The 12,560-nt window shown below is 43.5% G+C and overlaps 1 protein-coding gene across 10 annotated transcripts in view; it reads left to right on the top strand.

Moving 5' to 3' along the window:
- The window catches only part of SENP6 (SUMO specific peptidase 6), a 99,234-nt gene that overhangs the window by 22,160 nt on the left and 64,514 nt on the right, over positions 1 to 12,560 (top strand). Inside the window, exon 3 of one of the 10 annotated variants that reach the window (XM_058661333.1) lies at positions 1,326 to 1,386. The exons of the other annotated variants lie outside the window; for them this stretch is intronic. Within the exon in view, the coding sequence (XP_058517316.1) occupies positions 1,326 to 1,386 (61 nt within the window). The remainder of the gene's footprint in view (positions 1 to 1,325; positions 1,387 to 12,560) is intronic. 10 annotated transcript variants of the gene reach the window in all.

Below are 12,560 nucleotides of genomic sequence, written 5' to 3'. Positions count from 1 at the left end.
ATAATTTTGCCATTCATTTGAAATATATAAACATGCCCATGTCATACATGTAGCTTTATGGTTAAAAATTGACCTACAGTAGAATATTTCAAACTAAGGAAATTGTTCTTTAAAGAGGGGAGGCAGTCTGTTTCAGGTGGCAGATTGTAAGGCAGGCATTTCTGACTGCACCCAATTTAAGACCCTTGAATTTGTATAACAGTGTATGTCTTGTAGTTCCCTTCTTTCCTAATTGTAATATACCACACTGTCTAGCTCAACATCCACTAGATCAGATTTTTTTCCAAGAAGGCAACACTACTATACATGTTAAATACATTTTGTACAGACAAATGTATGTGGAATCATACCTTATAAAAAGGGTAAGATTTTACTGTAACTTTTATTAGGATTGTCTTAAAAAACTACACTGAATATTTGCCTTGGTTATATTGTGGCTTTTAAAGTCCTTGCTGCCTTGTGTATTATACTTAGGTTTATACAGTTTGTTTTCTCACTTCTTCAGGGTTTCATGGTTTTCAACATTTTGAGATTAACATGTATAGTTAATAAAAGATTAGTCTTTTATCAAACCAATAATTCTTAATGAGGAGTTGATATTTCAAGAATGGAAGGAGTATAACTATTTTCTGTGGTGATATCATTGTACTTAATATATTTTCATTAGCTAAGATTTCTTCACTAGCTATTTCTTTTTTGTTTTCTTTGTCCTTTTTCGCTGTTGAAAACATAAAGGGGAAATGAATGAGATTATATAAAATGTATAGGTTGGATAATGATACCAAGATAATTAACTTAGAACGAATAAGCTCCAACATTGTATAGTGGAGCAATAATATTTTACAACAATGTATGATACATTTTATGGAAAGTTAGAAAAGAGTGTTAGGAAGCTCCCAACACACAAAATGATAAATATTTAAGAAGATGCGTATTCTGATTTACCCTGATCTCGTTATAACAAATGGAATATATGTATTGAATTACTACACTATACTTCAAAAATATATAGTTACATGTCAGCTAAAAAATTATTGAATTCATTTATGAGAGGGGTCAACAAATTATCATTTATTGATTTGAATAACTGTTCAGTTCCACTTATTACATCATATTATGTATGGTTTATGGATGTTTTTATATTACAGTGGCGAAGATGAGTAGTTGCTACAGAAAGTCTGGTTAGTGTAAAATATTTATCATCTAAGCCCTTACAGAAAGAGCTTACTGATTCTTTGCATTAGGTGAGCACAGAAGATGATTTTGAACTTAACATGTGAATTGTAATTATTACTTAAGTTTTTTCCCCCTTATTTTTTATGTAGTGGAATAAATCTACTCAATGTAGATGAAGATGAGGATTCTGAAATCTCAAAAGGAAAAAAGGCAAGTGTTGCTTTAAAACTTTTTTTCTATTAAGCTATACACTTAAAAACTATTATCCCAAAAGAAAACTTGGGCTTTTTAATTGTAAATCCCAGTCACCAACTTCCCCCTCTGAAGGCAAGCACTAATTTTAGACTTTTTAAACCCTTTCACTAATATTGTATGCTTTATGAAGAAGATATATTCCCAGCCCAACCCTTACACAGTGACTAGTATACTGTATAGTTTTCCTAATCTACCTTTAGCACTATGTTGGAGAATATCCATTAGTCTTATCTAGAGGAGAGAAAAGCCTATCATTAAACATAATGTCTTTTTTATTATTTTATCTTTGATGATGTTTCCAAAGTAACTTAAGGAGGGAAAAAGGGTTGAGCATTAGGGGAAAGTGGGTGAAACCGTTGTTTCCCAATATTCCTTTTCTTCCCTCTATCTTGGGGAAGTGGGGAGAGAATGGGGAGAAACCACACCCATTCTCCCAACTGCCTCAGTACCGGGGATGGGATTGGGAATGACCACCTGATATCATCTCAGGATCCCCAGTGTGAAGCAGGCTCCAAGGATTCTACTCAGATGGTTTTGATTTTTCTGAAATGGTGTCAGTCTCCCAAATTCAAGGATGGGGAAATCCTTCCAAGGTCCATTGGCTGACATAGTCCACCTTAGAGTCTCCATTCACCCAGATGTTTGCTGTCAATGCTTGGTGGAGTAGTTACCCAATTTGTTTTACCTTTCATTCTCTGCTGTGATACCAGATGTCCTCTGCAGACCCCAGTGGGCTGCCATATCTTCCAAGTGCATCTGTGCCTGTGTCCGCTGCTCTCTCTTAGCCTCTGAGGAGTCCCAGTTCTGACACATGCACTCCACGGTCAGACAACAGAGCATGCAGTTCTCCCCGTGATTGGAGTTCTAAGTCCAGTGGTTCAGTTGGGGGTGATCCCCAAAGAAACGCTAAGGTGATCCAAGACCTGACTCTTTTTTTTTTTTTTTTTTTTTTTAAGATTTATTCATTTTATTACAGCCAGATATACACAGAGGAGGAGAGACAGAGAGGAAGATCTTCCCTCCGATGATTGACTCCCCAAGTGAGCTGCAACGGGCCGATGCGCGCCGATCCGATGCCGGGAACCCGGAACCTCTTCCGGGTCTCCAACGTGGGTGCAGTGTCCCAATGCATTGGGCCGTCCTCAACTGCTTTCCCAGGCCACAAGCAGGGAGCTGGATGGGAAGTGGAGCTGCCGGGATTAGAACCGGCGCCCATATGGGATCCCGGGGCTTTCAAGGCGAGGACTTTAGCCGCTAGGCCACGCCGCCGGGCCCAAGACCTGACTCTTATATGTGCTTACCAGTACAGGGTCCAGCTCAGTCTGTCACCCACATCCTGTGCAGGCACTGGTAGTTACAATTGCTGGGTCACACCTATTCTGGTTCTTAATGTTGAGTACTACAGTACAGATACACCTGGTCCACACCCAGACACAGCTCTCACATGGTTCAGCTGGTGCCGAGACCCAGCTCAGCCCATCCTGTACCCACTCTGGCTCTTACAAGCACAGTGAGTGCTGGAGTTCATTCCAGTCTCCCACATCCCAGACTTAGTTCACACCCATGGTGAGAAACACTGCTGTGATATCCATCCCATATCACTGCCCCCATTCAGACTCTGATGCCCATTAGCGGGAACCACAACCCAGCCAGGATATCGTTTCAGCTTCCAACCAGGCCTGTTCCCAGCCACGATCTTATGCATGCCACTGGTTGCTCTGAGCCAGCTCATCATAGCCCATCCCTGCATCTTGGCCTTTGTCATTGGATGCTGCAGCCTGGCCTGACCTGTCCCAACCCTCCCCCAATCTCAACTCTTACTGGTGGGTGCTGCATCCTGGCCCTACCCAGTCTGTTCCCATCCGTGGCTCATGCAAACTGGTAGGTGTGATTGCCTAGTCTTGCACACACTATTTTGGCTCCTGCACATGCCAGTGAGCTAAGATTTGGCCCAGCCCTGCCCTTTCCTGTTCCCCCAAACGAGCCCACACACCTGCCAATAAGTGGAGGTGTCTTGCCCAGCCTGACCAACACCCAGGCCTGAATCATATACTCATCCACGAGAGCTATGGCCCACTAGGCCCACTCCCAGTGTGCCAGTGGGTGTTAAGCCCTTACCTGGCATAATCTGCCCCTCTGTCTTAGCTGTTGTATGGAGCTGGTGGATGTTGCAGCCTGACCAGGGCCTGTCCCACACCTTGTTCTTGAGTGCAGTTGTGGGTTCTGCAGCCTGGAACAGCTTGGCCTGTTCCCAACCCCAATTCCCATGAGTGTCAGAGGGTTCCATGGTCATGCCTAGCTCAGCCTGTCACTACCCTCAGCTCTTGAGCAAACCAGCAGACATTGCAGTTCCACAGGGGTTAGCCCACATATCTCCCACAGAATCTTCCCCTAGACTTGCTTCTCTAACATACTGAGAAGTGTCATGGCCCAGCCTAACATAACCCATCCCCTGTTCTGACTCTGTGATCCAGCCCTGCCATATAACATCCATATGTCTTTAGAAACCAACCTCTTTCTTTCTGGAAGGTGCATAGAATCCTATGGTATGGGGCTCAGCGCAGTAGCCTAACCCTCGCCTTGCACACACCAAGATCTTGTATGGGCACTCTTTCATGTCGCTAGGCCCCACTTCCCATCCAGTTCCCTGCTTCTGGCCTGGGAAAGCAGTCAAGGTTGGCCCAAAGCTTTGGGACCCTGCACCCGTGTGGAAGACCTGAAAGAGGTCTAAGGGAGGAAAAGAGGGTAGTCCCTTCACCCAATAATGACATTGTGATTGGATGAAAGGCACACCTAATTCTGTTGACCTTCCAGTCATATCAGAGGTCACATTCTATCTACAGGGTTGGAAGTCACACCCTAAACCAAGGCAGACAAGCTCTAGGTCATGGCCACCGCGTAGCAGGCAGAGACCAGGGGATGATTTCCCACACCCACTAGCCTTATGAGACCCACAAAATCATTTGGTGTTAAGTCAGAATTTAATAAATCTATAGCAGAGGTTAATTTTTAAGTTAATACTTTTGTTTGGGCTGTGAATAATATTACAAATATCCAAATAGCTCTTGGCAGAAAGGAAGCTGCCTGCCACTGTTTTTAAAGAAAACAGACAGCTGTGTACTGAAAAGCAGAACTTTGAAATGTAGTTAATGATGGTGGAAGTCAGTCCACTCTATGCACTGCCTTCTTGCAGTTACCCATAAAATACATCTGTAACATGGGTTTTCATATGTCATGTTTTCAGCTTAGTTTGTATGTGTTTGTGTTGCTTTTCTGTTTATAGTTTTTTTTTCCCCTCTGATTTATCTGGATTAATTTTACAACTGCTGGACTATGTGTTTCATCTTCACATCACTTTCAGTACTAGAGGCATAAGTTGTGTAAAGACTTTGAGAGCGTTCTGGTTTGTATATTTTTGTTTTTGCTTTTTCAAATTTGACTCTAAATATACATTATGATATTTCTGTGTATATAAGGTACTGTAAAAACACTGCAACCTCCTTAGTAAGTGAAGTCCTATTTATACATCTTGGGTTTTTGCAAAAGTTGAAAATTTAGGGGGCTGGCAGTGTGGCTTGGTGTGTTAAGTTTCTGCCTGCAATGTTGGCGTCCCAGTTGAATGCCTGTTTGAGTGCCAGTGGCTCACTTTCAATCCAGTTCCCTGCTAATATGCCAGGGAAAGCAGCAGAGGATGGCCCAAGTGCTTAGGCCCCTGCATTCATATGGGAGAGCCAGAAGAAGCTCCTGGTTCCTGACTTCTAGAAGTCTAACTAGGGTCGTTGCAACCATGAGGAGTAAACCAGAAGATGGAAGATCAGTCTCTCTCTTCCTTTCTCTTCCTCTATCTCTGTAAATCTTTCAATTAAATAAACAAAATCTTTTTTAAAAAAAATAGAATTTCTGCAGGTCTCACTTCTTTGGATGACTGAATATATTATAGTGGCCCAGCCTCGTGAAAAACTGGCTTGTCTTATCGCATTCAGATGACTACAGTTACAAAGCTGCATATGTACAATTACTAACTGTAGTGATGTGCATTTATAAATTTTCACTTTGGATATATTCCTTTATTGGTAAAGTTATTATGTTCATGTTTATGTCTGAAAAGTATATAATTATTGTATTTTATTATGTAAAGTGGCCTAGGAAATGTTCTATGATGTGTTTCTCTTTAAGTAAATTTACTCCTTTAAAAGTTTAAATAAATGTCCTCTGGACAATTTAAAAATGACTTTGGTTGGGGAAAGTATTATGGTGCAGCAGGATGAACTACCATTGACACCTCCATCCACGTTTAGTAGCTGGATTTGAATCCCATCTTTACTGCCAAAACAGCTTCCTGGTGACGCCCCTGAATAGCAGCACTTGCATGCTTTAGCAGGAAGTTGGATCAGAAGTGGAACAGCCAGGACTGAAACTACCCTCTGATATAGGATAATGGTGTCACAAGTGGTGGTGTAACCGATTGCAACATAACACTTTCCTGGTTTACAGTATCTTAGTTTTCTTCCCCTTCTGTTTTACTTATTAGTGTTTCCTTTAGGCTTCTGTAGTGTCCTGTGCCTCCTCACATAAAGGAGTCTTCTTGTTTTTGGTTAAAGATTTTTAGCTGTTATCTCTGTGGTAATTGCTTTTCTACATTATTTTTTTGTGGCATTCATGATAATCACATTAGAACAGCTTTGTTTTTCCATTTCATTTATTTGTATTCAAAAGAAGATGATGAAGAACAAGGTGTTTATCATAGTCTAAGTACTTTGCTCAGCTCTCTTTTCCAGTTCACTCATTTTTATCTTCAGCTGCTACATAATGTGTTATTTAATTCTGTCATTTGATTGTTTCCTTTTCTCTCTTTTTAAAAATTTACTTTTTAAAGGTATATTTATTTATTTATTTTAATTGGAAAGGCAGATTACAGAGAGAAGGAGATACAGACAGAAAGATCTTACGTCCACTGGCTCACTCCCCAGGTGGCCTTAGTGGCCAGAGCTGAGCCAATCCAAAACCAGGTGCCAGGAGCTTCTGCCAGGTCTTCCACATGGGTGCTTGGTCTCAAGGGTGCTGCTTCCCCAGACCACAAGTAGGGAACTGGATGGCACAAACTAGGGCCTATATGGGATCCTGGTGCTTGCAAGGTAAGGATATAACCACTAGGCTAATGCACCGGGCCCTCTTTTTAAAAATTTCAGAATCATTTATCATTTAAATAACTAGTATTTGTTCTCTTTTCAAATTTTTTTCCAGAGCATCTAGTTTTTACTATTTCAATTTCTACTTCATTCTTTAAAATTTAAATGTTTTTAAGTATACATTTCTAATGTCCCATCATTTAATAGTTTTGTATTACCTCTGTTATCTTAAATTCTTAAGTGCTACCTTCCCTGAATTCTTTCACTTAAATGATTATATACTGAGTGATACCTTTGGGTAGAAGATACCACATACTGATAATTTTTGCACATTTTGCAATCCCAATGAAATATTCATGGAGTAAATATATATTGAGTATAGTATTCTAGATGTTAGTGATCAAAATAACTTCTTGCTACTGCAGAACTTAAATTTTTTGTTTGTTTAGATGATGTTTACATAGGGTGGGAAAGAACAAGGGAGAAGTGGGTGTGATCATTGTTTTCAAGCTTTCTATTTCTTCCCATTTCTGGGGGGTGGGACAAGGTAGGGGGATAAACCATACCCAGCCTCCCAACCATCCCAACACTCGAGGAAGGGGAAAGGCCACTTAATATCAACCCAGGGTCATGATGGCACATGTTCCAAATGTTCTGCCCAGGTGGGTGCAATAGTTCAGAAATGCTGGGCCCAGCATGCTAGCCCAGTCGCTAAAGTCTTCACCTTGCACGCCCAGGATTCCATATGGGCGCTAGTTCTAATCCTGGCAGCCCTGCTTCCCATCCAGCTCCCTGCTTGTGGCCTGTGAAAGCAGTCGAGGACAGCCCAAAGCCTTGGGACCCTGCACCCACGTGGGAGACCCGGAAGAGGCTCCGGGCTCCTGGCTTTGGGTCAGCGCAGCTTTGGGCGTTGTGGTTACTTGGGATGTGAATCAGCGGACTGAAGATCTTGCTCTCTGTATATCTGATTTTCCAATAAAACTAAAATCAATCCTTAAAAAAATTGCTGTCAATCTCACTGATCAATGGATGAGGAATCCCTTCCAGTGTCTGTTGGTTGACACAGTCAACCTTAAAATCTTCAGTCACCCACATATTTGCTGTCATCGCTTGGCTGGGACAATTGTTCATATGTTCTGTTCTGCATTCTCTGCTATGGTACCAAATGTCCTCTGCAGGCCCCAATACCGTTTCCTGCGTGTGCGCCATGGTCTGCTGTCCACCGCTCCATCTTCTACGCTGAGGAGGACCAAGAACTTAAATTCTTACAACTTGCTAGAAGCATTTCTCATCTCAGGTCACCTGAATTCTGTGGTTCTCAAAATGTGGGGCTTTGATCAGAAGTTTAGCATTACTTGAGGAGTTGCTGGGCAGAAACATTCTAAGGCCCTCTGTAGACGTATTGAGTCAGGAGAAACTTAAGGGTGCTGCACAGCACTTGGTTTATCAAACTGTCCTGTTGTGATGCTCTTGTTCTGTAAAAGTGTGAGAACTATTTCCAGTTGGGAGTTGAGATGTATAGAAGCTAGATTTTAGTTTTTGAGGGCTGTAATAGTTCTGATTCATCCTGTGGGCTGGAATCCTATCCAGATTATGAGGGTTTATGTAGCTGTGTGTGTCTGTTGGAAGTTCAGCTCAGCTTCTCAGCCTCTCAGTTATATCATTTGGAATCAGCAGGAGTTGCCTCATAGGAGAAAAAGGGAAAAAAAGCTCAAATTTGGGCATAGCTCTTAGATTTCTTATCCCTGGTAATGTGTCAACTCAGATAAGAGTAGGAGGTAAAGATTTGTCTAAAGGAGAAGAAAATGATGCACACTGTAAAAAATGCTTTTAGATTTGGGAATCCAGCTATCCCAGAAAAAAAGGAAGATGCTGGCACCATGACTTCTATTTTCAAGAGGATTCTAGGGGGGATGTTTTAGGGTACTGTGGGTTTGCTTTAAAAGTAGGGATAGGACTGGGAATGGGCAAGATCTGGGGCTGGAAATGGACCTGGTTGGGAGTTTAGGGGATGCCCCAGCTAGGTTTTGGTTCCCACTGGTGAGCGTGAGAACCAGGATAGGAGTGGTCTAGGATGGTCTTGTCTATAAGTGTTCCTTGGCATGGGTGTGAACAGTCTCTGGGGCGTGCCAGACTGGGCTATACTCCAGCATCCACTGGTGCTTATGAGAGCCAGAGTGTGTGTGGGACAGCTTGGGCTAGGTTTCTGCTCCCACTGGGCCATATGAGAGCTGCGTCAGGGCATAGACCAAATGTGCCTGGGCTGTAACACCCAACGATAAGAACCGGATTGGGTGTGGGTAAATTGGGCAAGGCTACTGTTCCTGCCAGGACAGGAGGTGGACTAACTCAACCCGGACCAGGGATCCACCAATGTGCACAAGATGCAACGCTGGGAGGAGACCCAATAGAAGAACTTGGGGAACTCCTTTTTCGGGGTGCAGTCCCTACAGGTGAACGCAGGAACCAAAGCAAAGAGCAGACCAGGTTACAGCATACATGAGGCTCAGGTAAGGGGGTGGTCCAGGCTGGGCCAGTTCATAACACCCACTGGCAGATCTGAGATCAGGGTGGGGTGCAGAATGGTCTAGGTCTGGCTGCGTCAGTTCACATTAGGACCAGTACTGGGGGCTGATTGTACCGGGTTGGGCAACAGATCCAACTAGCATGAGCTGGACTGGGAGCAGACCAGGCCAGGCCAGACTACAGCATCTGCCAGCAAATGCCAGGGTGACACAGGCTACGCCAGACTGGGCCACAGCACCCAGTAGCACATGTGAGACCAGGACAGGGGGTTGAGCCTGGAATTGGAGTAGTGGGGACTCCTCTGCTGTGCCACCACTCATGCTGGTGAGTGTGAGAGCTGGATTTGGAGGCAGACTACACTAGGCAGGGCTACAACATCTGTCAGCCAGATTAGGGGGAGAGCCAGACTGGGGTTGCCGATTGTATCCACTGGTGCAATCATGAGCCAGAGTGTGGGCAGGTGGGTCGGGCTTTGCCACAGCATCATGTGGCTAGTGCTAGGGCTGAGGGCAAGTCCTGTCAAGCTAGAATGCAAAACCAGCTGGAAAGTGAGATCCAGGGCAGGCTGTGGGTCCAGTGGAGGGATTGTAGGCACCTCTCTAAAGAGCTGCAACCTCCCATTGGTGAGAATGAGAACCAGGACTGGGGGGTGGGCCTGGCTGGACAGGCAATGGCACCTGGTTGCATGAGTGTGTGCTGGAGGGTGAAGTCAGTTCAGTTGAGTTAGACTTCAGTACCCAGTGATGTGTATGAGATCCCAGTGGGATGTGGGGCACAACAGACCAGTAGACTGTAGATGTTGGCAGGCGCAAGAACCAGAGCTGGGTTACTGGGGGTTGCTCTGACTGAACTGCAACTCCTTCTGGTATATGGGGGCCAGGCATGTGTTGGACAAGGCTGGGCTGGGCTATAGCACCCATTGGTTTGTTGAAGAAAGAGGGCCAAACAAATTGATCAACTACCCCGGTAAAATTTGACAGCAAACTGCTGGGCCAAAGGAAACTCAGAGGTGGACTATGACAGCCAGTTAACCTCGGAAAGATTTCCTTACCTGTGGAGCGGTGATATCCGCAGCATCTCAGAACTGTTGAAAACATATGAACAGAACCCTCAGAAAATGCTCCACAATGGGGAACCTGGGATGATATTGGGTGGCAGCTCCCCACTCCCTGGGTTAATGCGACGGTTGGGAAGCTGGGCATGGTTTCTCCTTTTGTATTCTCCTCTCCCTCATATATGGGAAGAAGAAAAAAATGTATAAACAAGGGTCTTACCCACTACCCCCTGATCCTCGACCCTTCCCACCCTGATCAACTATGTAAACATTATCATTATTTAAAAAAATTTTTTTAAATAAGAAAAAAGTAGGGATAGGTCCTAGTGTGATAGCCTAGTGGCTAGTACAAAAGCCTCGTGGCTAAATCCTTGCCTTGCAGAACCCAGGATCCCATATAGGTGCCAGTTCATGTCCCAGCTGTTGTAGTTCCAATGTTGTAGTCCCTGCTTGTGGCCTGGGAAAGCAGCAGAGGATTGCCCAGAGCCTTGGGATCCTGCTCCTATGTGGGAGACCTAAAAGAAGCTCCTGGCTCCTGGCTCCTGGCTCCTGGCTTCGGATTGGCTCAGCTCTTAGCATTGTGGCTACTTGGGGAGTGAACCAGTGGATAGAGGATCTTCCTCTCTGTCTCTTCTTTCTATAAATCTACCTTTCCAGTTAAAATGAATATTTTTAAAGAAGTTAACTATTATTTAAAAAATAAATGTCAGTTTGGAGAAATTATTACTATGAGCAGAGGGAACTGAAGTCCTTTTTGTTACAATCTGAAACAATTTTTCTTAAAAAGATTTTAGTTATCAATTATTGGAAAGGCAGGTTATTTATAGAGATGAGACAGAAAGATCTTTTGTTCACTGGTTCACTTCCCAAGTGGCTGCAACAGCCAGAGCTATGTCAGTCTGAAGCCAGGAGCTAAGAGCTTCTTCTGGGTCTCCTGCCTTGCTGCAGGGTCCTAAGGCTTTGGGCCATCCTCAGGGTACTGGGTGGGAAATGGAACAGCTGAGACACAAACTGGCACCCTTGTGGAATCCCAGTGCTTGCAAGGTGAGGATTTAGTCATTGAGCCATAGTGCCATTTCTGAAAGTAACTTTTAAATGTCTTAAGCAGGAGATGTAAAAAGGTAGGTTTCTTTGTTGGAAAAGAAGGAGGCATCCTGTAAAATTGTGATTTCCCCAAGATAATTGATCTTTATATGTTTATATTATAATGTATAACTCTGAAAGTATGAAGATTATATATTGATTTCTGTGTTTATATAGAAATTTTCAGGCTTAGGCAAAAGTCCATGTAGAAAAGGACATTGAAATGACAGCTGATTGCCATATTTAGTAGTGCTATTTATCAGAGAGCAAAAGTTTTATAAGAGTAGGAAAATGCTTATTTTTTGAAATCTCTGGATGAAGCTGTTTAAAGAGTCCCTCCCCTAATATTCTGAATATCATTTACATGAAGAGAAAATAATAATAAAAGTTCCATGATCCTTTAAATAAAAGGCAGTTAGAATGAATGACAGAAAGAGACAAGATCTTCCACCCTGTGATTCATTCCCTTAAAAGGCTGCAATAACCTGAGCCTGGCCAGGCTGAAGCCAGGCAGCAGAAGCTTGTTTGGGTACCTGCATGTAGGTTCAAGGCACTTGGGCAGTCCTCCACTGGTTTTGTCTGTGCTTTAGCATGGAGTACTTAGGACTGCTGTTACAGTAGAATAGCCGCTATCTGTGTTACCAGCTTAAGTATCCTATATTGGTATTGGTTTGAATCGACTACTCTGCTTCCAATCCAGCTCCCTGCTAATGCTCCTGGGAAGGCAATGGAAAATGACCTTTACCTATGAGGTCCCTATGAGAGACCCTACAGGAGTTCCTTGCTTCTGGCTTCAGCTATGCCTAACCCTGAGAATTGTGGCCATTTGGAAAATGAGCATTAGATGAAGATCTCTTTCTTTGTCTGTCATTCTCTGTTATCACTTTGCCTTCACGTAAAACAAATCTTTACGGGCCAAGTGTGAAAACATAGTGGTTAAAATCCTCGCCTTGTCGCCCAGGATCCCATATGGGCGCCAGTTCTAATCCCAGCAGCCCTGCTTCTCATCCAGCTCCTTGCCTGTGGCCTGGGAAAGCAGTAAAGGACAGCCCAAAGCCTTGGGACCCTGCACCCGCGTGGGAGACATGGAGGAAGCTCCTGGCTCCTAGCTTCGGATTGGCTCAGCTCCAGCCATTGCAGCCGCTTGGGAAGTGAATCATCAGACAGAAGATCTTCCTCTGTGTCTCTCCTCCTCTCTGTATATCTGACTTTCCAATAAAAATAAATAAATTCTTAAAAAAAACACAAATCTTTACAAAAAGAAAGATAAAATGAATTTTCAAATAGTTGTTGATAGATCATCATAATATGAATTTCATTGACCCTAGCATTTATTC

Source organism: Ochotona princeps, chromosome 1, assembly GCF_030435755.1.
Source record: "Ochotona princeps isolate mOchPri1 chromosome 1, mOchPri1.hap1, whole genome shotgun sequence".
Lineage (NCBI taxonomy): Eukaryota > Metazoa > Chordata > Mammalia > Lagomorpha > Ochotonidae > Ochotona > Ochotona princeps.
This window is presented reverse-complemented; position numbering and strand designations above follow the sequence as displayed.